The following is a 25,411-nucleotide window of genomic DNA, read 5'->3' as shown; positions in this document are numbered from 1 at the left end:
AACTTTAACCTCCAATAAAATAAAAACTAGCCCCTCCCCCTCAGTGTTGTCATGGAGATATGAGCTAAACATAACGTCCTTAACAAGTGCTAAGACTTGAAACAGGTGATGTGTGTGACGTTCTAAAACCAGCTGCTGGAGCTGAGTCGCAGGAGACGACGTCCGACATTTTGAGTTCAGACGGGTCGGGTCGGTTCACGCCGCTGCGACCTTCTAAAACAGTTTTGTCGTGTTGGGAATCGTTGGTCTGAACTGCTGTCCGATGAGCAGCCTGGGCCACACACGAGAGGTCAATTATGATCAGGCGTCTCCATCACACATCATATCCTCTGACCAAAAAAGGTCATGTATGTGACGTTGGCGGGAGGGGCGTACGTCCATGTGGCTGACGTTTACCTCCGTCTGAGATGAGAACAGGAGACGACAGGAAGCTAAAATCATTTCTGTGTTTATTGTGTAATTTTGTGTCTTGTGCAGGACACATTTTTAGTTCCCAGTCGTCTACAGGAGTGAAATCCAGTCAGTCAGGATCGTAAAGACCGCTTACTGTCAACTCGGCTGCCTTAAGCATCCAAGTTAGGCATCAGGAGTGAGATTGGTTGGATGAGCAGAACGTGTCTATTCCCATGGCAACATGTGACGACGTGACATGTGCGACTGTGTAAAAAACAGACGTAGCGTCTCCGTCTTGGTCCGTTCTCTCAACTTGATCCAGTCGTCCTCGCCTACAGGAGTCTCCATCTTGTCAGACTTTGACTCCGCCTCATTTCCTCTGACCAAAAAAGGGCATGTATGTGACGTTGGGGGGGAGGGGCGTACGTCCATCTGGCTGACGTTTACCTCCGAGGAGAAGTGAGGGCCAGAGGCTAGCTGTCACTCAAGAGGCCACGCCCCTAATTATTCATAAACTTTAACCTCCAATAAAATAAAAACTAGCCCCTCCCCCTCAGTGTTGTCATGGAGATCTGAGCTAAACACACAGACTAGAATGTTCTTTTGTCCTTAAACAGGTTTAATGATGCTGTGTAAACGGCCTGTTTAACATGGGGCTCAATGAGAAACTGCTCTGTTATGAAACCTGCCCCTAGTGGACACTCAGAGAACTGATGCTGACGGAGCTTCCTGATTGGATCAAACAGGAAGTCGCTGTGGTGGTGGTGGTGGGGGGGGGTAGAGCTGAAAGTACTTTCCTCCAGTTAATCCTACTGTGGTCGGCACAACACCATTGTTTTGCTTTACTGTTGCAATCACTGTTATTATGTCGAGCAAAGAGCAAATGCAACAGTCAGACCCCCCCCCCCCCTCGTCACCACCCCTGACCGCACTGCATCCAACTATAAAACACACTCTGATTAGGGATTCAACACACACACACACACACACACACACACACACTTTATATGTTACCCCCACGCCTACACAGAGAACATAGCGTTTTTGAAACAACACACACATAAAGTTGAGCTTGAGCTGCTGATTTACAGACTGATGTAGATGTTTAACAGGAGGCGGTGTTTTCACAGCACTGAGGACACAGAATAAATCTCTCGCCCCGTGTGTGAGATCCTCTCTGTTGTCTGACTGATTTCCTCTCCTCCTCTTTCTTCTCTCCACCCCTCGGCTGCACGGAGGCGAGCTCACAGTTAATCTCAACCCTGTAAGAGTCAGAGTCTGCAGCTCTGACTTCAGGTCAGCTTTAGATCTCGTGTTTTTAGTGCAGGGAAGTTTTGCAGGTCTGGTCGTCACCATGGTTCACAGCATGGACATGGAGAAGCAACACAAGACTTACTGTATCCGCGGTAAGCACGTGGTCATCATCTGTGTGACGGTGGTGGTGTGCTCTTTGGCAGTGGGCCTCGGGGTGGGCCTCTCGATGCCAGACACCACCTCTCCTGGACCCTCCACACCAGCTCCCACAACACTACCTACCCAGCCCCCGCTGCCTGTCAGAGGGCCCTGTTTGCCTTCAACTGACTCCAGCGGCGACTGGAAGAACTTCCGTCTGCCCAGCTACGTGAACCCAGTCCACTATGACCTGCACCTGGAGCCGGACCTGGTGGACGACACCTACACAGGCACCGTGGACGTCCACGTGGAAGTCAGCAAGCCCACTCGCTACCTGTGGCTTCACATCAGGGAGACGTTTGTCAGCGCCATGCCCAGGCTGAAGATGCTGAGCAGCCAGGGGGGCCAGAGGGAGGTGGCAGTGAAGAGCTGCTTTGAATACGAGCGTCAGCAGTACGTGGTGGTGGAGGCCGCGGAGGAGCTGCCCGTCACCGGCCCAGGGGACGAGTACGTGCTCAGCCTGGACTTCCAGGGCTTGCTCAACGGCTCTGTGGTGGGATTCTACAGGGTCATCTACACCGAGGGCGGGGACACGAAGTAAGTTCTTTGATTTGATTCTGTCTGTCACGGGTGTTTTTGAAACTGTGTACCCCAAAAAATGTCCTGTCCACATTAAAACTGCAAAATCAGCCTCCGTCAGCTGTTCACATCAGAGCGCTCCGTAAATGGTAAATGGACTTGTACGCCTTTCTAGTCTTCTGACTACTCACGGCGCTTTCACAGTGGTTGTCACATTCACACTGACGGCAGTGAACATCTACATACCATCTAATGTAACCATTCACACCACATTCACACACCCATGTGCAGCACGGGGAGCAATTCAGAGTTCAGTGTCTTGCCCAAGGACACTTTGACATGTGGACCGGGGGAGCTGGGGATCGAACCCCTGTCTCTCGAATGGAGGCGCAGTCGCCCCCACGTCTCCCCAAGTCTCCATGGAAGACTGACTCTTCACGGTCGCACAGTGAGGCGTCAAACAGTGTCGACAAGGCCGGTGCAAAGCGCTTTTGCCGTGTATCATGTGTAGGGGCTTTTAATATGGACACAACGTGTAGAACTATATGAAAGCCCAATTAGAGCATCGTTTAATATCTTGAAATATCCTTGGAGTTAAAACAACTCCATCAATAAATCATCAACTATGGCAAAACTCAACTATAACAACAACAGAAAGGTCCTAAAATGGAATAAATGCAAAGACGATGGAATCACCGAGCTTTATCATAAATAAATGTTTTAAACAGAACATGAGATCCCAAATACTGAATATTTAAATAACATCACATATGGCGTTCTATTCAAAAGAATATTCACACTGACACACACACACACACACACACACACACACACACACACACACACACTATACTTTTTATACTGTTTAACTGCAGCTCATTCATTAAAATCGATCGAGAACCTCCACAAAAAAACAAGATATTTTCCTGACATATGGAAAAACTCAATGCAGCCTGTTCACAATTTAAAATGCTCAACACATATATTACCGGTGGATTGTTACTCCAGGTAGGGAATGAGTCCTGACCCCAAGTGAAGGAGTTCAAGTACCTCAGGATCTTGTTCCCGAGTGAGGGGACGATGGAGCGTGAGTTTGGCCGGAGAATCGGAGCAGCGGGGGCGGAGCTGCAGTCGCTCTACCGCACCGTTGTGATGAAAAGAGAGCTGAGGAAGGCAAAGCTCTGGATCTACCCTCAGTCCTGGTTCCTACCCTCACCTGTGGTCATGAAAGCTGGGTCAGGACCCAAAGAACCAGGTCCAGGTCCAAGCGTGTGAAATGTGTTTCCTCAGGAGGGGGCTGGAGTCTCCCTTAGAGAGAGGGGGAGAAGTTCAGCATCCGTGAGGAACTCGGAGTAGAGCCGCTGCTCCTTTGTGTTGAAAGGAGCCAGTTGAGGTGGTTCAGGGTCATCTGGTAAGGATGAACCCTGGGCGCCTCCCTAGGGAGGTGTTCCAGGCACGTCCAGCTGGGAGGAGGCCTCGGGGAAGACCCAGGACCAGGTGGAGAGATTAGATCTCCACACTGGCCTGGGAACGCCTCAGGATCCCCCAGTTAGAGCTGGTTAATGTGGCCCGGGAAAGGGAAGTTTGGGGTCCCCTGCTGGAGTTGCTGCCCCTGCAACCCGACCCCGGATAAGAGGCTGAAGATGAGATGAACAGATATTTTACACATTGTCACGGTTTCATAAAATAGACATAAGGGACGAGAGTGAACGTATGAAATATGGCGCTGATGAAGAAGCTCATCTGTTCTGAGACTGCGATGAAATGTGACATGGCACAAAAAATAACCACTCTGAAATACACATATGCATCTATTATTGATCTAAACAGTAAAGGGGGGTTAAAACCAAAGGTCTCAAACACAGTTGCAATAACCCGTCCTTCATTGGATCCGCAGGAAGATTGCTGCGACTGATCATGAGCCAACAGACGCTCGCAAGTCCTTTCCCTGCTTCGATGAACCCAACAAGAAGGCCACCTACAAGATCTCCATCACCCACGATGCTGCGTACGGAGCTCTGTCCAACATGCCGCCGGAGGTAAGACTCAAGTCCCCAACGCTAACCACCAACATTTTAAAAACGGGTCTGTTTCATTTGAAAATGCTACAAACTAAATGTATTTTTAATGTATTTGGCTTAAGTTTAACTGAGCTGAACTCACAAATACTTGTAACAACATGTAGCTGCCTCATCCTTACTTAGTTATTGATATTATTGTGGTCGAGGAGGAGGTGGTGCAGCTATTTATGACTCAGGCCTATTAATTAACCCTAAACCTAAATTATAATTCATTTGAAAGTCTTGTTTTTTATTTTTCACATTCAACCTGGAAAACTGTGCAATTGTACTTGTTATAGTGTACCGTGCTCCTGGTCCATACTCTGAATTTCTATCTGAATTCTCAGAGTTTCTGTCAAATTTAGTCTTTAAATTGAATTGAATTATTAAAAATTATAATCTTAATAATCCTGAATGTTCAAAACCAGGGCTCTGAAACTGGAAAATACACCAGGACCAGGTTTTCCTTTACTTATTTTCACAAATCGAAGCTAAATCAGTCTTAATGATTCCAGTTTAAGATGTGAACGTAAAGTTTTATTTAAAAATGCATGAGATGATTGTATAAGAGTCTTTGGCAATAAGGCTCCATGAGACAATAGGGGGTAGTTAAGCCACGGGGGGAGCAGGATACCCCCCCTGATGGGGTCCAGACACCGGTGGTGGTGGTGAGTCCAGATGCTTTAAAATACTTGTAGGAGAAAAAACTAATCCTGTTTGATCTTTAGTGAAGAAATCCATTTCCACAACACTAGCAACAGTTGTTTATTTTGCCAAATGATTGTTAAAATGCCATGAAAACAGCCCATTACAGCGAGCCTTTCTGTTGACTGGGCTTCATCACTAAACGGTTTGTCTAAGTTTAACCTTCTCAAAATCTGCTTCATCAACTAAACTTCACATAAATCCTCAAAAATCACAGAAAACTACAAGAAAAAAATACTTAGGAATGGGAATTTCCCACACCAAGAGAGTTTTTTGCTCACAAAACGGTTCACACTCCTGTCGGACTGGGGACGGGTATGCCCGTAGGTGGAAGGAGCAAAATAACCCCAACTTTTCCACGGCTGAGGGAAAAAGAACAAAGCAAGAGGAAGCCAGGCTTAGAGGCAACACTCTGAATACCAATAGCTGAGGAATGAATCTTGTGTCTCTGTTTTTGGGGCCAGAGGATCCACCCAGCTCCACAGTCCCAATGACATCCATATTAACCCATGGGCCTTTTCCTCCGCCCCTCCAGGACCCCCCTCAACAACTGCCTGGCAATAAAGTGAAGACCTCCTTCCAGAAGTCTGTTCCAATGAGTACCTATTTGGTATGTTTCGCTGTGCACCAGTTTGGATATCTGGAAAGAACTTCTGCCCGAGGAATTCCTGTAAGTTTACCATAATGTGTCACTTTACAACAAGGTTTAACTTGTACTTCACTAGCAAGGACCACGCCACAACGATACGCCACTTAAACGTTTATTGAAATGTGACGATGTGGATGTTGATAGCCGGCCGACTGGATTCGGGTGAGGTGTGGGAGGGATGTGATGCTCTGGTCCGGGAGGATGATCGGGAGTGAGGGTGACACGAGGCTCTGTGTGGGGGTCCCGCCTCGGTTCCTCTCACCCGAGTGTATTTAGGTATTAGTTTATTTAACAGGGGGCAGTGCGATTTCATGAAACACCTGATTACACGTGGTTAAAAAAAGACAGAATTAGCCAGAAGGCGAGTTTTCATCTGTCGTCCCCTGAACATGATGTGAAAAGGCAGAAAAATTACACACAATACATGTGCAATATAATACAAAATACATATGCAAACACTTACCATACAATTGAGAAAAAATACATCACAATATAACATTTTATCACAGCATCAAAACATCACAACAGGCTCATCTTTCAGTGTTGATAGGTAATGTAGTGTAGGTTTTGTGAGCAGTGTAACCTCCTCAGGTGCTGAGTTTCTCACATTTGCGCTCTTCACTGACCAGGTGACGTACTGAAAGTGCTCCTGCACAGAGGAACAGTCGGACAGAGGTTTAGACCCCCCTCCCCCATTGGTTAAAGTAAAAAATAAACAAGGAGAAAAGGGTCAGGGAATCGGGGATGAGAGAGAGAATAAGGAAAAGGTTTGATGAATTGAACGAGTCGAGGAATCGGAGACGAAGAGCACTGAACGTGCTAGCATGGTATAAAAGGGTCTGTCTGGGGATTAGAGGTGTGGTTGAGGCGTGGCCCTTGATTCATTAACTCCACTTTTAAATAGATACTGTCTGGTGAATGTCAGCACATGCACACTTGTGTGATTTGTCGTCTTCTGCCTCTACAGTTGAGGATCTACGCCCAGCCGAGTCAGTTGGCGACCGCGACGTACGCGGCCAACACAACCAAGGTCATCTTTGACTACTTTGAGGAATATTTCAACATGACGTACTCCATCTCAAAACTGGGTATGTGTCAACTATGTGTGCTTCAGTAAACCCAAAAATAAACATGAACAATCCAGCGCATGCAGCATTAATGACTCTACGGAGCGAGCAACAAGTTTTGCCTGATCGGTGCACAGATTTATCAATGATAAAAAGGTGAAATGTCGTATTTACAACGTAGAGAAGAGACCCTGAAGGCAGCACGTCCGTTAAAAAAACAAACCGTCAGATTTTATGAATTTTAAACTCGTTTTTATTCGACAATTGCGTTTTTTAACATGTTTTTAGGAGCAGAAAGGTGCTTTAAAGTAGTGATTTTCCTCATTCTTGAGTTCAAGAGGGAACTTTGCTTCAGTGGCGGAGGAAAAATCAGGTGGTTACCTAAATCATGAAGATGGAAACGTTGTCGTCTCACAAGAATAAGTGAGGCACTAAGGCAATAAAAGGTGATAAGCAGTCGCTTCAGTGGACTCTCTGTGCTGTTTCCAGATAAGATAGCCATCCCTGACTTTGGTACCGGCGCCATGGAGAACTGGGGCCTCATCACCTACCGGGAGACCAACCTGCTGTACGATGATGAGCAGTCGTCATCCTACAACAAGCAGCGAGTGGCCAGCGTTATAGCCCACGAGCTAGTCCACCAGGTAAGGTTCACGTTGGTGTGATGCGGAGGTGGAGTGTTTACTGCAGATTTGGTCGATGAAAAGATTCAAAAACAGTCGACAAGACGCACAAAAACTCCGAGGTCTACGGAAAGATCTGGAAAAAAAGCCACGCATCGCCATGACGTCATCAATGCGTGTGACGTGTTACGGCGTGATGACGTATAGGCAGCAAGAAGCATTCTCCGAGGCCCAGGTAGTGTGAGTACAAACGGGCCTGGAGGGGGGGACAAGGACCCTAAAGCACAGGGCACGGGACGGAGGCACAGTGGGAGTGGACTATTAAATCTAGAAAGTGGATTCCATCTCTCCACTCGAGGTCGTTACTCTAACTTTACTAGAGTTTATAAAAGACTGTTGATTCAGCGCCAAAGTACATTTCTGGGCTTCCCGGGTCGTCGTGTTCAGGTCGGCTGCAATTCTCACACCTTTCAAATCAACACTGAAGACTTTTCTGCTTTCATTAAATCAAATAATCCTTCATTTCTTACACTGCACTGTGACTTTTATTCTTGTATTTCAGACACACAGAGCCTCTTTTCCTTTAATGAGATAAAGACATTGAACCAAACCCGTCTGATCCGGGTGGAGGACTCGTGTAACGGCCGTGACCACCCTTCAGCTGGTGTTTGAACGCTCCGCGGAGGCCGCAGCTATCTCTAGTATCACAACTATAAACACATTAGCGTGCTCTTCTTTTGGCAATGCTATGATGACTTTTATCTTTCCCGCACGGACGGAAAGCTCTGGAACAAAGAGTTCAATGTTCAGAATCGTAAATGTGTAAAATCCTTTTATGTGCTTTTGTTCGAGCGCTTGTTATGCACGTATCTTTCCAAGACATCAGCGACGGAGATAAAGGCAGTCAATAAAGTTTATGAACTCTTCACAGTCACAGGAACGAGGGCGCAGGAGTCGTTCATTTCTATATGACGATGGACGGACGGTCTTTTATGAGGCTCTACAAACCGAGAACCTTTGCAGAGTTAGATCTGGGGGGGTTTGCCAAAGACCTGTGTCAGGTCTTCAGACCCTCAGAGTCCCATCGGCCTGAGGTTTATCCTGTCTGGTTTGTGGGAATTTAATTTATTTCAATTCAGTCCAATTCAACTATTGAGTCCGTTAAAGTCCGAACAACATTTGTTTGATCGTATTCACTGAAGCCGACCCTCTGCTCCGATAGAACAACATGAATCACCCGCCTCTACGTGCGCGTGGAGCCTGGTGTTTGTTTCGCCCGTATCATCCTGTCCACTCGGCACAGATCTGGCTCACAGGCACAGTTTGTGCACACCCCCCTGATCCCCCCCCCCCCCACCCTGCATTTTCCAATATCACAGGCCTCAAGCTAGCATACGCTAAATTACGTTAGCAGTTTCTAAGTATGAGTAAGTTCCTAAAAGTAAATTTAAATAACGTTTAAATTATAGGGCGGCACGGTGGTGTGGTGGTTAGCACTGTCGCCTCACAGCAAGAGGGTTCCTTTTTGAAATTTAGAGTTTCTTCTAGTCAGACGAATCAGCTGTTTCCATAAAACACGTCATACCCGGGAGAAAACAGCAGCTCTGTCCTTTCCATAGAACTAATCTGTCTGACTAGAAGAATCTCATCTCATCTTCAGCCTCTGATCCTGGATCAGGTCTCGGGGGCAGCAGCTCCAGCAGGGGACCCCAAACTTCCCTTTCCCGGGCCACATTAACCAGCTCTAACTGGGGGATCCTGAGGCGTTCCCAGGCCAGTGTGGAGATCTAATCTCTCCACCTGGTCCTGGGTCTTCCCCGAGGCCTCCTCCCAGCTGGACGTGCCTGGAACACCTCCCTAGGGAGGCGCCCAGGGTTCATCCTTACCAGATGATCCTGAACCACCTCAACTGGCTCCTTTCAACACAAAGGAGCAGCGGCTCTACTCCGAGTTCCTCACAGATGCTGAACTTGGACCTGGTTCTTTGGGTCCTGACCTGGACCTGGTTCTTTGGGTCCTGACCCAGCTTTCATGACCACAGGTGAGGGTAGGAACTAGGACTGAGGGTAGATCCAGAGCTTTGCCTTCCTCAGCTCTCTTTTGGTCACAACGGTGCGGTAGAGCGACTGCAGCTCCGCCCCCGCTGCTCCGATTCTCCGGCCAAACTCACGCTCCATCGTCCCCTCACTCGTGACACATTTCAGACGCTTGGACCTGGACCTGGTTCTTTGGGTCCTGATAGAAGAAACTCTACATTTTAAAATGGATAAAGAAAACAGGATGGATCCTGGTTCGTATCCGGGCTGCGGCCCCAGTGACCACAGTCCAAAGGAATGCAGGTGTTCGGTTCATTGGTGACTCATCGCATGATTTTGCTGTGTGACGGGTTTTTGGAGGACTTGAACTGAAGCTTACACTTCTCTGTGTCTTCTCACTTCTTTGTTTACTTCTCACTGTCAGGCACTGTCGTATTAAACACCTACCAGACATGGAAGGGTTTAGACCTTTTTTAAACGGCTCGGAGGCTTTTAGCTCAAAACGTCTGTGCAGGAAGTGTTTTAAAGTAAATAATGACTCCGCCGTGGGAACACAGAAGTTTATCTTATCTCTCTGATGGAACTGGTGCTGTGGAAATGTACTTTTCATTAATGTTTCCAGACTTACAGATAGACATGGAGGAAGTGTTGGGGTTGGGTTTGTATCACCAGCAAATCAGAACAGGAGCAGTGTCATGGTTACATCCTGGCAGCCCTTCTCTCCTTTCTAGTCTCTGTGTTTTTATCTCCCTCTGTGGGTGTTTTCCTGTATGTGCTCCACAATTTTCCTCCAATTCTATGACAATGGGTCCGTCTTGTACCATATCGTATCATCTTTCAACACAACATTTCCTGTAATGACGCCCAGACGTAATAAAGTACAAGACTCAGATACACTTTATACGATCTGAGCCCGAACACACGTGAACGGTTTACCTTTCCGCCTCCGCAGCTTCTCCAACATGGCTATCAATCTTCTCTTTGCAGTGGTTTGGGAACATCGTGACTATGGATTGGTGGGACGACCTCTGGCTGAATGAAGGCTTCGCCAGCTTCTTTGAGTACATCGGCGTAGAGAAGGCCGAACCCGACTGGGGCATGGTGAGTTGTCCTCTGAAGGAGCTGACTGTATATTTCAGGAGCAGTTCCCTTAAACCTGCCTTGTGTCCTCCCGTGGTGTGCAGCGAGACATAATGATCATCAGTGATGTGCTCCCTGTCATGGTGGACGACGCCCTCCTCTCCTCTCACCCCATCATAGTGGACGTGTCCACCCCAGCGGAGATCACCTCAGTGTTTGATGCCATCTCATACAGCAAGGTACGACTACTGGACAACCGGGCGTTGCATTACCAACACGGTACGATGAATCCTGTATGACGCAACTGGGGCGGCAGTGGCTCAGTCCATAGGTGACTCGGCTGGGAACCGGAGGGTCGCCGCAGAGTCCCTGTGTGGACTGGTGCCAGTTCATCTCCTGGGCACTGCCGAGGTGCTGTTGAGCAAGGCATCTCTCCATTAATTGCATGTATATAGGTCCTGTTTGTGCCTGTGAAGGTTCTCATGTGTCCAGGTCGTCGTTCTCCCCAAAGCAATTTCAGTCCAAAGCACCTGGACTCGGTTCTTTGTCAGGAAGACGTTTCACCTCTCATCCAAGAGGCTTCATCAGTTCATGTACGCATCTGACCAGGCTGGGACTGGACCAGGACCAGAACCACGACCAGGACCAGGTTGGGACTGGACCAGGACCAGGACCAGGCTGGGACTTGTCCAACTAACAAAGAACAAAGTTCAACTGTTCACACATGTCCTCCTGTGACTCCAACGACTGTCGTTCCGACTCAATAGAGCACTAACCCAGTCCAGACCCTACTTCCCACCAACGACTGGACCAGGACCAGCCCCAGCCTGGTTAGATGTGTACAACCAATAACCAAGTCCAGTTGCTTTTGACTGGACATGCTTTGGGGAATCATGTATGATGCAACTAAATCCTGTGTGTAATTAAAATGCTCCAACTGTTTCCAGGGAGCGTCCATTCTCAGGATGTTGGAGGACTGGATGGGTAGAGACCGGTTCAGAGACGGCTGTCGAGTAAGTCAGAGACTTTGTGAACGACGTTGAACTGGGGACGCAAATACTCGAGTTATTCATTCATCGGTAGTTGTTTCGTCTTATCAACTGAACTCTTCTGAGAAGCTGAATTTCCCTCTTAAAATTCAACTTTTTTTTTAATTTTAGGAACATTCTTGGCAAAATGCTGACTTAGCAAATATATATTATTATATATATAGTCCCTCACGTGGACTGGCGAGGAATTACAGGTCCCTGTGTTGAACCGTGGATTTGTGTTCATCGAGCACCTGATCACTGAACACCTGTGTTTGTTTTTTCCTCTTTCAACAGAAATATTTGAAAGATTTCCACTTCAAGAACGCCAAGACAGCAAACTTCTGGGCATCTCTCGCCAACGTATGTTTGAACTGGATTCCATTCAAACCCTTATTATTGTACGAGGGTCAGATTAAAACCCAATAACCAAATGAAACACTCAATATTTTGTGATGGACGCTTATTTGCTTTCTTTATGAACATGAGACGAGAAGCTGAGATCACGTTTGATGTGTGTGTGTGTGAGCTGGAGTTAGCATGTTAGCCTAGCTTAGCACACAGACTGGAAACAGCTAGTGTGGCTCCGTCCTAAGCTCAAAAACACACCTACCAACACCTCCAAAGCTAACTGATTAGCATGGTTCAATGTTTCCCCAACAGAGATCAAAAGACCAGTCTGGCTTTATGAGCTGAACTGGTTCTTGCTCAGTATGTGTGCGCGGCGTCAGATACGGTCAGTGTTCAAGCACAGCTTTTGTCTGGGTCTCTCTGCACAACGGTACCAAACTGTGTCGTGTTTTGGATGTTCTAGGTTGTTTAAACCTGACAGTTACCAAAGGGGAGAATGACAAGAGGTTAGATTTGTTACTTGCAAGGAGATCGGACAGAGATGCGTTCAGTTACAATCTCCTACCGTTCTCTGCCGAGCCCTGGTCCGTAGTTACAATATGAGTTACAGCTTTAAGGGAGAGGGAGCACACAGCTGCAACTCTTTACATTTACACAACTTATTATCTTTAAGGGCACGTGTTGCTCGTCCTTGAAACATGTTCTGTCTTTAAACAGATGAGCAGTTTCTGGTTTTGCACAGATTTACCTCTTTGGTGACTCGTCAGCAGTCACGCTTATCTGACTTCTTCTACCTGCAAAACAACTCTGCACAATTGGAGTAAATATGAGATTACTTTATGTACAATTATTCTAACAGTAGCCTTTCCTGGCTTTACGTGTCTGTGCAACCAAGTTCTTATTCCCTACTCGTTTTGAACCGATCTTTGTTATTTCATGGCTGATATGAAGCGGGAGAGAGTTCCAGGCGTAGCTCTGTAGACAAGAAAAGTGTACTTCTTAAAAATGCCAATAACGCATACGTTACCTTTTGTCTTATAGAGAGTCAACCCAGCCAACATCCGTGCTGCTCACATCGGTTCGATAAGAACGTAACAAAGCGCAACGTGCAGCTTTATTTGAGCTGGTTGTAACTTCCTCAAGTGCTCAACAGAAGTACTCGACCAAATTACTAAACAATAACAGAGTTGCGACAAAACCAAAGCATTCAAAGCCTGCCTCCTGACATCTGGAGATAAACATTTAGGAATTACTCTCACTACTGACGCTCCTCTTCCCATTTTGCCGATATTATTAATGTTGAATGTCAGGGTTGAACTGATGCTTTGAACAAAACACTGTAGCCTTTGTTTCGCCAACATTGAGAATGAATGCATCGTTACGGATCCACTCATATGTTGCTCAGGAGCCCCGAGTCCTGACCGACAGACATGAGACATTGATGTGGTTTCTCTCTCAGAAAGAAAACAAATAAGCTCCGTTAGCAAAATGCTGCTTTAACCTTGGTCTGTGAATGTCTCTGAGCAGTAGCCGACTTCTCTCTGTGCCCAGGTGAGTGGGTTGCCAGTTGCGGATGTAATGGATACATGGACCAAACAGATGGGTTACCCCGTGCTGGACCTGTCCGTCACGGAGATGAATGCGAAACTGAGCCAAAGGCGATTTCTCCTGGATCCGAAAGCCAACGCCACTCAACCTCCTGCACCTCTCGGGTCAGTGAAGACGATTAAACCTCCTTAAATCCTCAGAACAGGCATCAAACAGTACAAAACGCCCAACGGCTGCCAGATAGAGAACCCAGCTGTCTTTCTGTTACCACTTAATCGTTCCATTTGGTTTCATCTCACGTACGATTTTAGGATGGCATTCAAAATGTTTAAGAGCTTTAAAGAATCAAATGTTTTGTGCCACATCATTAATAACAGTCAGTGTGTTTCTGTAACAGGTACAAGTGGACGATCCCAGTCAAATGTCACTCTGTGAAAAGTGACAAAAACACGATGCAGATGTTTGACAGGAGCAGCCCAGGTACGACTGTTAGCTCAGTTTAACTCCTCTTAAAACATCCAACATCATCCAAAACACGTCATCAGCACACTTTAGTCAGGATTCATGTCACTGTGAGGACGATAACGACAACTACCGTATTTTCCGCACTATAAGGCGCATAGAACCGACGCTACAGTTGAGGCTGGGGTTACGTTAAGGACCGCCTCTAAACTCATTGATGTTAAGTTCGCGTGCTAGCGCGAGTAGCATCCAGCTGCAGACCCGGAGCACGAGCCCCTCACTGGAAAAAAAATCTTTTACGTCAAGCGAGGGGCTTGTGACAAGTGAGGGGCTTGTGCTCCGGGTCTGCAGCTGGACAGTATCGTGCTAGCGCTGTTGCCTTCAGTGGAACAGTGATCGTACGGACTCTTCTACCTGCTGCTCTCTGTTCAACAACCCACTGTTGGAGTTTGTCCTCCAGCTGCAGCCGTCTCGCTCTGTTCCCTCTAAACTCTGTTTACTCTTCTTTACTCGGCGCAGGTCGTCTTGTTGCTTCCTCCACTTCCGCACCATTGATTGGTTCATGTTCAACTCTCTGGCTGCTGCTCTGTTCCCGTGTTCTGCTGCGTGACTAATGGCCTTGAGTGTAAACTCTGCGTCGTAAGCGTGTCTCTTAACAGGAGCCATTTTGGGCTCTTTACACAAACACACACATGGAAATGAAACGGCACGCTTCACACAGTCGTATATCTCAACATGCACCGCGCGTTACTTCTTCTACGGGGAAAATAGAGTCGGCGGCTGCTCACCGTAGTTGGAGACCTGTTGTGGCTCAATATTGGTCCATATATAAGGAGCACCGGGTTATAAGGAGCACTGTCGCCTTATAGTGCGGAGAATACGGTAAATTTGTGTTGTTTGTCATCAGCTTGAAACTCATCTTACAGCAGACGTTGACTCCCACTAACAAACCCGTAATGTCTGCTGGTTTCAGAGCTCGTCGTCAGTAACTACGTGCCCTCGGAGGACGGGCTGCTGAAGGTCAACGATGGTCACATCGGTTTCTACAGAGTCAACCACGATGACCTCATGTGGGACGAGATCAGTCGACAGCTTCAAAACAACCACTCGGTAAAGTCATCGTCAGACTTTAGCATCACAGAGGACCAGAAGGGTGAACTACGGAGCGCGCTGAACGTCCCCGGGGTTCCTTTGGATCACCTGGATCCACAAAAACGAAACTCACAATCAGTGTTAAACGGATCCACGGAGCTCAGTTTAGAGTTAGTTTGTCAATCCAGGGTTTCTGCTTTAGTGCGTTCTCATGAGAAGGGCGTGCATCGTGTCATCTGAGACACACACACACACACACACACACACACACACACACACACACACACACACACACACACACACACACACACACACACTTAATTAATGGAGAGATGTCAGAGCGAGGGGGGCTGCCAATGACCAGCGCCCCGAGCAGTTGGGGTTTCGGTACCTTGCTCAACAGCACCTCGGTAGTGCCCAGGAGATGAACTGGCACCTCTCCAGCCACCGGTCCACGCTCCATTCATGGACCACACAGGGACTTGAACTGGCAGCCGCCCCAAAAAGACAGAGTGACGATGATTTAAAAATGCAAAAGCAACGTCCAACCTCATTCATTCATCTTCAGCCTCTTGTCCCTGTCGGGGTCTCGGGGGTGCTGGAGCCGATCCCAGCTGACATCGGGCGTGAGGCGGGGTCCACCCTGGACAGGACGCCAGTCTATCACAGGACACATAGAGACGAACAGAGACAGACAACCATTCACACCTACGGGTGATTTAGAGTCAATATTTCAGCAAATGCAAAGGTGTTTTACACATCACACGCCATAACTCCACTACACCTTTAGTGATTATATTATCCACGTGACAAATGACTTTAAAAAAAAAAACACAAAAAATTGCACACGGCATAAGAGACGAACCCCAGAATCCGTCCCGTGCCCCGTGCTTTAGGGTCCTTGTCCCCCCCTCCAGGCCCGTTTGTACTCACACTACCTGGGCCTCGGAGAATGCTTCTTGCTGCCTATACGTCATCACGCCGTAACACGTCACACGCATTGATGACGTCATGGCGATGCGTGGCTTTGTTTCCAGATCTTTCCGTAGACCTCGGAGTTTTTGTGCGTCTTGTCGACTGTTTTTGAATCTTTTCATCGACCAAATCTGCAGTAAACACTCCACCTCCGCATCACACCAACGTGAACCTTTCACCGCCATTGTTTGAAATGTCCACGCATGGTCCCTCCTTCTTTTTTCTACGTCCCAACAGGCGCACAGGAAATGACCTCAGAACCGCCGTAGGCCTCGTGCTCGTACACGTGCGCACGCTCGTGCTCGTACATGTGCAAACGTGCTTTACTAAAGCCCACCTCTCCCAAACGGGCCGTGGACGGCAAGCGTGCTGCTCCTAGACGTGGTACGGTTGCACTCACACTGGTCAAAGGAACCAGACTTTAGCGTGAAACGTGCTCGGGCACGGTACGGATGGACAGTGTGCGTGCGCCTTATGTGACATCAAATCCGGAGAATGCTTCTTGCTGCCTATACGTCATCACGCCGTAACACGTCACACGCATTGATGACGTCATGGCGATGCGTGGCTTTGTTTCCAGATCTTTCCGTAGACCTCGGAGTTTTTACCATGGCGATACAGCGACGCTAAAAAGGGAGCGACTTTCCTGTCACAGCTGACTCAGGCTTTGAGCAACACACCTGCTAACTCACTGCTCCAGCTCCGTAGTTCACCCCTCAGTTGAACCAGGTTTATATTTTGTTCTCCGTGTTGAATGTTACTGTAGGAACGAGGAGACGGCCACACTGAGATTACAGATAGCAGTGTATTGTTATGAGACTGAAGTGAAAATATGATGAGTCGTCATAATTTAGTGGGGAAAACGTCGCTAAAACATACACGTGTAATTACAAAACTTCTATTTGATCTTAATCTTCAACAGGAGTTCGATGCCGCTGATCGCACGAGCTACATGGATGATGTTTTCGCTCTGGCGAGGTGAGGTTTCCCGCCAAAACACGCATTAAATATGACCATTGATGACATCATACGCAGGGGTTGAAACCGCTGTGTCATCCCACTGTTCAGGGCAGATGTTATAGATTACGGCAACGCCTTCAATCTCACCAAGTACCTGACAAAGGAGGCCGACTACATCGTGTGGGAGCGCGTGGCGTCCTCCATCGCCTACGTTCGGGACATGCTCTCAGGAAACGCCGCACTCTACCCAAAGTTTCAGGTAAGGCGGCTGCTGACCCTGACGTCTGGTTTCCCACGTAAAGACTCGTTAACCTCAAAGTTTCTCTACGATCTAAGGTTTCAAAATGCCGACTCAGCAGCTCTCTGTGTTAGAACGATCATGAATCATGTCAGCGATGTGAAGATGCGGTTGGTGTGTAAGGGGGGGTGGCATATAACGAAAGGGGGGTGGTCTATAACAAAGGGGAGTGGTCTATACCGAAAGGGGCGGTCTAACAAAAATGGGAGTGGTCTATAACAAAGGGGAGTGGTCTATAACAAAGGGGGCGTGGTCTATAACAAAGGGGGAATGGTCTATAACAAAGGGGGAGTGGTCTATAACAAAGGGGAGTGGTCTATAACAAAGGGGAGTGGTCTATACCGAAAGGGGCGGTCTAACAAAAAGGGGGGTGGTCTATAACAAAGGGGAGTGGTCTATAACAAAGGGGGAGTGGTCTACAACCAAAGGGGGGGCTGTCAAAGGGGGTTGCCTATAACAAAGGGGGTGGTCTAACAATACGGGGAGTGGTCTATAACAAAAAAGGGGGAGTGGTTATACTAAAGGGGAGTGGTCTATAACAAACATGGGGAGTGGTCTATAACAGAAGGGGGAGTGGTCTACAACCAAAGGGGGGGGGGTGGCCTGTCAAAATGGGTGGCCTATAACAAAAAGGGGGGTCTATGACAAAAGGGGTGGTCTGACAAAAGGGGGAGTGTCCTATAACAAAACGGGGAGTGGTCTGTAACAAAAGGGGGCATAGCTTCTTCTGGGAGGCAACTTTGCACTCCGAGCGGCCGGTGTAGCTTTAGCAAACCACCCTTTCCTGATGTATTGACCTTTTCTCATTGGACCCAGTAAAGACTAGTTTTTCTGTCTTTGTTTCTTCTTTGTTTCTTTCTTCCACACACAAGATCCAGAACCATTTCAACTACAAACGTCGTATTCGTCCCGCTAACTCTGCATCCGTCCCGCTAACTCTGCATTCGTCCCGCTAACTCTGCATTCGTCCCGCTAACTCGGCATTGGTCCCGCTAACTCGGCATTCGTCCAGCTAACTCTGCATTCGTCCCGCTAACTCTGCATTCGTTCCGCTAACTCTGCATTCGTCCCGCTAACTCTGCGTTCGTCCCGCTAACTCTGCATTCGTCCCGCTAACTCTGCATTCGTCCCGCTAACTCTGCGTTCGTCCCGCTAACTCTGCATTCGTCCCGCTAACTCTGCATTCGTCCCGCTAACGCTGCATTCGTCCCGCTAACTCTGCATTCGTCCCGCTAACGCTGCATTCGTCCCGCTAACTCTGCATTCGCCCCGCTAACTCTGCATTCGTCCCGCTAACTGTGCATTCGTCCCGCTAACTCTGCATTCGTCCCGCTAACTCTGCATTCGTCCGCTAACTCTGCATTCGTACCGCTAACTCTGCATTCGTCTCGCTAACTCTGCATCCGTCCCGCTAACTCTGCATTCGTCCCGCTAACTCTGCATCCGTCCCGCTAACTGTGCATTCCTCCCGCTAACTCTGCATTCGTCCCGCTAACTCTGCATTCGTCCCGCTAACTCTGCGTTCGTCCCGCTAACTCTGCGTTCGTCCCGCTAACTCTGCGTTCGTCTCGCTAACTCTGCATTCGTCCCGCTAACTCTGCATTCGTCCCGCTAACTCTGCATTCGTCCCGCTAACTCTGCATTCCGAACACGAGAACCTTTTTCTTCTTGAACACTACTGATAAAGTCGGCGCAAAGAGTTATTTTTGTACCTTTTGTTAAGAAAAACGGAAGAAACTTTGGCCAAGTAACTGTGGAGCCGTCATGGTGATACTAAAAAAGCGTAAACACACATTGTGTTCTGTTGTGTGACGGTAAAGTAGAAACCTCTACTTGTTGCTGTAAAGACACAAAGTGAGTCACTGAGGTTCTTTGAAGTTAATCAGAAACTTTTATTTGCTTTGTTTTTCTGCAGAAACTGTTTCGTGACCACGTTAGAGCGATCACAGCAGAACTCGGATGGACCGACGCAGGAACACAGACGCAGAGGTACAGCTGCAAAAGTGCGACTGCAGAGCCAATCACAAAGCTCGTTACAGGACGGCCTAAATTTACCTGTTGGGCCACACACTGGAGAAAAGGCACCGCCCACAACCAGCAGTCAGTCCGAGCGATGGTGCTGGTTTAACCCTGGACTAGGTTCATCACAAACAAAACAACACAGTCAATGAAAGACAAGTCCGATATTTTGGACCACTGTCGTTAACTTGACGTCTCTAAAAGTTGCACTTACGGCTGAAAACGTCTCCCAGGTGACGGTTAATGTAAACAAACGTCACAGGGATTTAGTTTAAGACTTGTTTCGGTAACCGTGCATTCACACAAGGAGCCATGGAGGCGAGTATCACGTCGTTCGCTCACATTTGTCACATGTTTGATCCTCGCTTCATCGCTCGGGTCACAGGTAGCAGCCGAGGCCGCTAGCTAACTGAAGCTAACCCTGACTCAGCGAACTCTATTGTGTTTGAAATGGAAGTGATGCTAATGCTAACCAAGGATCTGAATGCGTCTAAAAGACTTAACGTCTGAAGCCGCACAGGGTCTCCGGACTAGACGCCTGAAGGCTCGCCGCTGCCATCCACAGTTCATATATTATATTAAATATATCCACAGGAACAGTCTGGTTTCCCCCAAGCACGGCAACAATGCCGTCTTTGGCGATCCCCTGGATGTGTCACAGAGATGAAGCTTACCGCAATCTCCGCGCTGATTGCCTGTCGCAGCACAGCGTCACGCGATGTCGCTTGAAAAGTTAAACATTTTCAACTTCAAGCGACACTCGTGATGAGGCGACGGACGCCATCGTGGCACTTATCGCCTGAAACACGTCATTTACATTGGTTTTAAACGGCAACATAACGCTTTCATCGCCTCCATCATGTGTGAACGCACGGTTAGACTCCGTACTGTATTTCAGAAAACATCTTTCCCAGATCTCCTCTACGATATAATTCAGCCTGTGCTAGCATTGCTGTGGTAGGCTAACCCATGCACTGATTGCACTGACGTGTGGTTGGTGGTCCTTTGGTGTGACTGTGTGACGTGTTTGGCAGGTTACTGAGGGAGACTGTGCTCAGCATCGCCTGTCAGATGGGAGATCAGGAGGCTCTGGATGAAGCCTCTCGCATTTTTGACCAGTGGATCGACGGAAAGCTCAGGTATCATGTATCAGCCACGTGCACAACCAGCAGAAGACTTAGGGCCCCCTCCCACTGTGCCTCCGTCCCGTGCCCCGTGCTTTAGGGTCCTTGTCCCCCCCTCCAGGCCCGTTTGTACTCACACTACCTGGGCCTCGGAGAATGCTTCTTGCTGCCTATACGTCATCACGCCGTAACACGTCACACGCATTGATGACGTCATGGCGATGCGTGGCTTTGTTTCCAGATCTTTCCGTAGACCTCGGAGTTTTTGTGCGTCTTGTCGACTGTTTTTTAATCTTTCCATCGACCAAATCTGCAGTAAACACTCCACCTCTGCATCACACCAACGTGAACCTTTCACCGCCATTGTTTGAAATGTCCGCGCATGGTCCCTCCTTCTTTTTTCTACGTCCCAACAGGCGCACAGGAAATGACCTCAGAACCGCCGTAGGCCTCGTGCTCGTACACGTGCGCACGCTCGTGCTCGTACATGTGCAAACGTGCTTTACAAAAGCCTGCCTCTCTCAAACGGGCCGTGGACGGCAAGCGTGCCGCTCCTAGACGCGGTACGGTTGCACTCAGACTGGTCAAAGGAACCAGACTTTAGCGTGAAACGTGCTCGGGCACAGTACGGATGGACAGTGTGCGTGCGCCCCATGTGACATCAAATCTTCCATCTGTGGTAACCTGACTTTCAAATCCCTTGACCTTTGCACCTGCAGCAGCGTGGCCGTGAACCTGAGGCTGCTGGTCTATCGCTACGGCATGAAGAACTCCGGCACCGAAGCAAAGTGGAACATCATGTTCCAGAAGTACAAAAGTTCGTCTTTGGCTCAAGAGAAGGACAAGCTGCTGTACGGACTGGCCTCTGTGGAGGACGTGACGCTCCTCTACAGGTGAGTCAAAGATCACACAGAGGGATGTGGTCCGGCTGGTGCCTGGCCCGATCGATGGTCGATCCCTTCCTCTCGGTCACTTCCCCTCCTTCACTTCCCCTCCTTCACTTCCCCTCCTTCACTTCCTCTCCTTCACTTCCTCTCCTTCACTTCCCCTCCTTCACTTCCCCTCCTTCACTTCCTCTCCTTCACTTCCCCTCCTTCACTTCCCCTCCTTCACTTCCCCTCCTTCACTTCCCCTCCTTCACTTCCCCTCCTTCACTGAAGGAGGAATTTAACATACTTTATATTAAATTATGTCCGAATTTAACATAAATTATGTGTTAAAAGTTGGATTTTAAACCCATTTATTTACATAATAAGCATCTAACAATTGGTGTTCAGATGCTTAATATTGACTAAAAAATCTAAAGTCTGGAATTGATAAATGTAAAATGTGGAGGAAGCCTGGTTCTCAGTGGTCATCGGCAGCGGGGATGTGGGTCAGACGGGACTTAAGCCCGGTCAGGACCCGGGACTCTGGGAGTCAAATTCAAACGAGACAAGTATAATTGAGTTTCAGATGGGACACAAACCCTGATAATACTAATATTTTTCTCTGTGCCTCGGTGTATATACGTATATGTGATACGTATTGATACTTCTTCTATGTTTACCGTCCACTTTGCTGCTGTGATAAGGAAATGTCCCCTTTGTGGGACTAATAAAGGAATATCTCATCTCATCCTGAAGGTTAACGAGGGTTGCTGGTTAAAAAATATAGAGTTTTGATTATGGGGGTTTATTCCTGACATTGGGAAGTCTGATATTTCCACTGTATCTCATGTAAAGAATTCATTTTTAATACTTTATACGAGGTTTAGAACTTAATTTGAATGAACAGGTGGGTTCATCAGGTCTCAGCGGGGGGATGTGACTGGATTCTGATGAAGAAGAGTAAATCTGTGGAGAGAATGACCTTCGTTGCGTCCAACAGGCTCCTGGAGGCTGCTAAAGACGAGAGCGTGGTGAGGAGTCAGGACCTGTTCACCGTGGTGCGATACGTGTCCTACAACCCCCTGGGGCAGAGCATGGCCTGGGACTGGACCACGCTCAACTGGGACTACCTGATCACCAGGTCAGTGCAGTGAGGTTCGTGACCTGACGATCAGAAGGTCTACGACCTAATAACAGCTGACAAAGGCACTTTAGCACACGTTTTGGCTCCTAGAGGGCACGTTAGCACACGTTTTGGCTCCTAGAGGGCAACTTGGCACACGTTGTGGCTCCTAGAGGACACTTTAGCACACGTTGTGGCTCCTAGAGGACACTTTAGCACACATTTTGGCTCCTAGAGGGCAATTTAGCACACATTTTGGCTCCTAGAGGGCACTTTAGCACACGTTTTGGCTCCTAGAGGGCAATTTAGCACAAGATGTGGCTCCTAGAGGGCACTTTAGCACACGTTTTGGTTTCTAGAGGACACTTGGCACTCGTTCACTTCCCCTCGTTCACTTCTCCAGAGGTGGATATCACCCACGATGCATTGCAGTCATGCATGTTTTCTTGCGTGTCGGTGCTCATCGATGCTTCATATCTGACCTTAAAATGAGCTGCTGCAGTAAATATGTAGTGTTCTTATTTTAGTTTATACATCTAAACTTGACTTGTGTGGTTTCTCCTCAACATTATCTGCAAACACATGCAATAAAGGTTATTTTGCAACATATCAGAGGAATAATAACGATGATAATCAGGATCCAGATCACAAACAGACGTTTCTGGATCAAAGACGATGCAGCTGTTCACAAAGTGCCGACTCGTTTCAATCATCCGCAGAACAAACCTCTGTGATTGTTGGTCCGAAGCAGCTCAGCTCTGGACCTGCACCTGGTGCTGGATCCATCCTGCCCCCGCCCACTTCCCCTCTGCTCTCCACGCCTCCTCCGTGTGACGTGTGTGTGACACCGAGGGCTGAGGGGAAGTGAAGGAGGGCGTGTTGAACCCCTAATGAATGCATCTACCGTCCCTTCCTTCCTGCACAGGTACACCATCAACGACAGGAACCTGGGCCGCCTGCTGAGTCGCATCACCACCAACTACAACACGGAGCTGCAGCTGTGGAAGGTGGGCGCCGTGCTTTGGTCTCACCGTTACACACAAAACACCGGGTCACTGGTTTGATTTGCAGCAGTTCAATCGTCACAGTAACACACACACATGGTTGGATACACTGCGTCTGTGTTGTGCTGTTGCTGCTTTTAAAGTTAAAGATTGAAACATTCTGGATGGATTGAGACGTTTCTTTGGACATTTTCATACTTTATTTCCCATTCTGAAAACTTAATATGTGCATTATAGTTATGAATAAAAGCCTTAATAAGGTTTGGATGGAGTATAATTTACCGAGGGTGGTTTAGTTTTATTGCTTTTGTTGTTTAAAACAAAATAAACGTCCTGTTTCGCGTTCAGAGAAGAAAAAAAGCACAGTTTTTATAGTTTACACCTGCAGAAATAATCATTTTTCATTCAAAACAGACGAAAATAAAAGAAAATGTATTGATGAGAATTAACAAAGGGACATTTTTTTAGTCCGAATTTGTCGTCAATCTCGTTTTGTTAAAAGAAAATAGTGGAAAAAAGTGTCAATCATGAGTTGAGTGTATCGTTGCAGCCCTGGAAACCCGGCACGAGCCTCATGAACGGGGCAGAAACGTAACAGCGAAGCTCTTTCACACAAGTGCAGATTGTTTGTTCTTGTACCATCCGAGTCTACGGCCGAGTTCAGACGGAGACGAGGTAGAAAGGAAACTCTAAAGTGGCGTTCTCTCATGTAGACGAGCGTCTTTAGGGGAACTCTGCGTGCACACGGTGACGCAAAAGTGTGTAAACAGGATGTAGTGTGCACGTCAGGTATGTAGGTGGAGCTGTGGAGCGCTGCCACACAACAGCACCCAGAGCTGGTGCATGCTGGGAAACGTCCTTCTCCTTCTCTCCCTAACAGCGGAGAAGCAGGACGCCGTACAGCGTGACGGGGATCTGCAGCACGGTCTGCAGCCTCCCACCGCCTCGGCTCCACCCAGGACACTTGAACGTCCCACTGATGGAAACAGTCCCACGTGTTTGTTGTTGTTCACCTGAACTCTGCACACGGATGTTACGGGACCACGCACGCCACGTGAGCCGGCGTGAGCAGCATGTGTTTGGGCAGTTTCAAGCCTTTATTACACAGGACAGACAGGAAATAGGGTGAGAGAGGGGGGTGACGGGGACCGCAGGTCAGGTGTCGAACCCGCGGACGCTGCCTCAAGGACCTTCAGCCTCTTTACACGGGCCGACTAACCACTGTCCCACCGGCCGCAGCAGATCAGAGCACACTTTTGCGTTTTTACCTCTTTCAGCGGTGAAGCGTCGCCGTCTAAACGAAACGCACGCCAGATCAAATATGATGGAAACAGGGCGTATGAGTCCCAAGTCAAAGCGAGTAGAGGTTGTCGGTTTGGCTCCAGGCTCATGAAACATGTTTCTCCGTCCTGGTCTTGCAGATGGAGCATTTCTTCGGTCTGACGCCGGACGCCGGAGCCGGGGAGATGCCGAGGCAGCAGGCGCTGGAGACCGTGAACAACAACATCCAGTGGATCCGGAGGAACGAGGCCGAGATCAGAGGGTGGCTGGAGAACAACGTCCCCTAAACAGGGCACACCTGTACCTGTACAGGACCGGGGAGTCCTCAGGCCCCGTACAGGACCGGAGAGTCCTCAGGCCCCGTACAGGACCGGAGAGTCCTCAGGCCCCGTACAGGACCGGAGAACCCTCAGGCCCCATACAGGACCGGAGAACCCTCAGGCCCCTGTACAGGACCGGAGAGTCCTCAGTAATAATCAGCTGTTCACGGTAGAAACCTTCACGCGGAGCCTGATCTCCTGAGTGAAAGTCCGATTTTCCAAATTGCTGTAATCCATAAAAGTCTGTTCCAGTTCAGCAGAGTTTGGTTTTGGACTTAAAAGATATTTTCTTAAAGTGGAATTCCTGCGTAAAATCATCATTTCCTGTAACGACTATTAACAGAGAAATCCAGGAGAGACGCTAACAGGACGT

The 25,411-nt window shown here is 48.2% G+C and overlaps 1 protein-coding gene across 1 annotated transcript; it reads left to right on the top strand.

Moving 5' to 3' along the window:
* Positions 1-1,747: 1,747 nt before the first annotated feature.
* enpep (glutamyl aminopeptidase) lies at positions 1,748-25,005 on the top strand (the record flags this gene model as incomplete). Its single annotated transcript, XM_083924819.1, has 20 exons — positions 1,748-2,382; positions 4,262-4,403; positions 5,665-5,799; positions 6,746-6,866; positions 7,335-7,489; positions 10,492-10,605; positions 10,689-10,823; positions 11,532-11,597; positions 11,910-11,975; positions 13,515-13,675; positions 13,909-13,991; positions 14,947-15,083; positions 16,963-17,018; positions 17,109-17,259; positions 19,214-19,287; positions 20,352-20,456; positions 21,161-21,334; positions 22,311-22,451; positions 23,359-23,440; positions 24,859-25,005. 20 exons carry the CDS (start codon positions 1,748-1,750, stop codon positions 25,003-25,005), a joined length of 2,880 nt encoding a protein of 959 aa, XP_083780945.1.
* Positions 25,006-25,411: the final 406 nt, after the last annotated feature.

Source organism: Echiichthys vipera, assembly GCF_963691815.1.
Source record: "Echiichthys vipera genome assembly, chromosome: 12".
NCBI classification, from domain to species: Eukaryota; Metazoa; Chordata; class Actinopteri; order Perciformes; family Trachinidae; genus Echiichthys; species Echiichthys vipera.
This window is presented reverse-complemented; position numbering and strand designations above follow the sequence as displayed.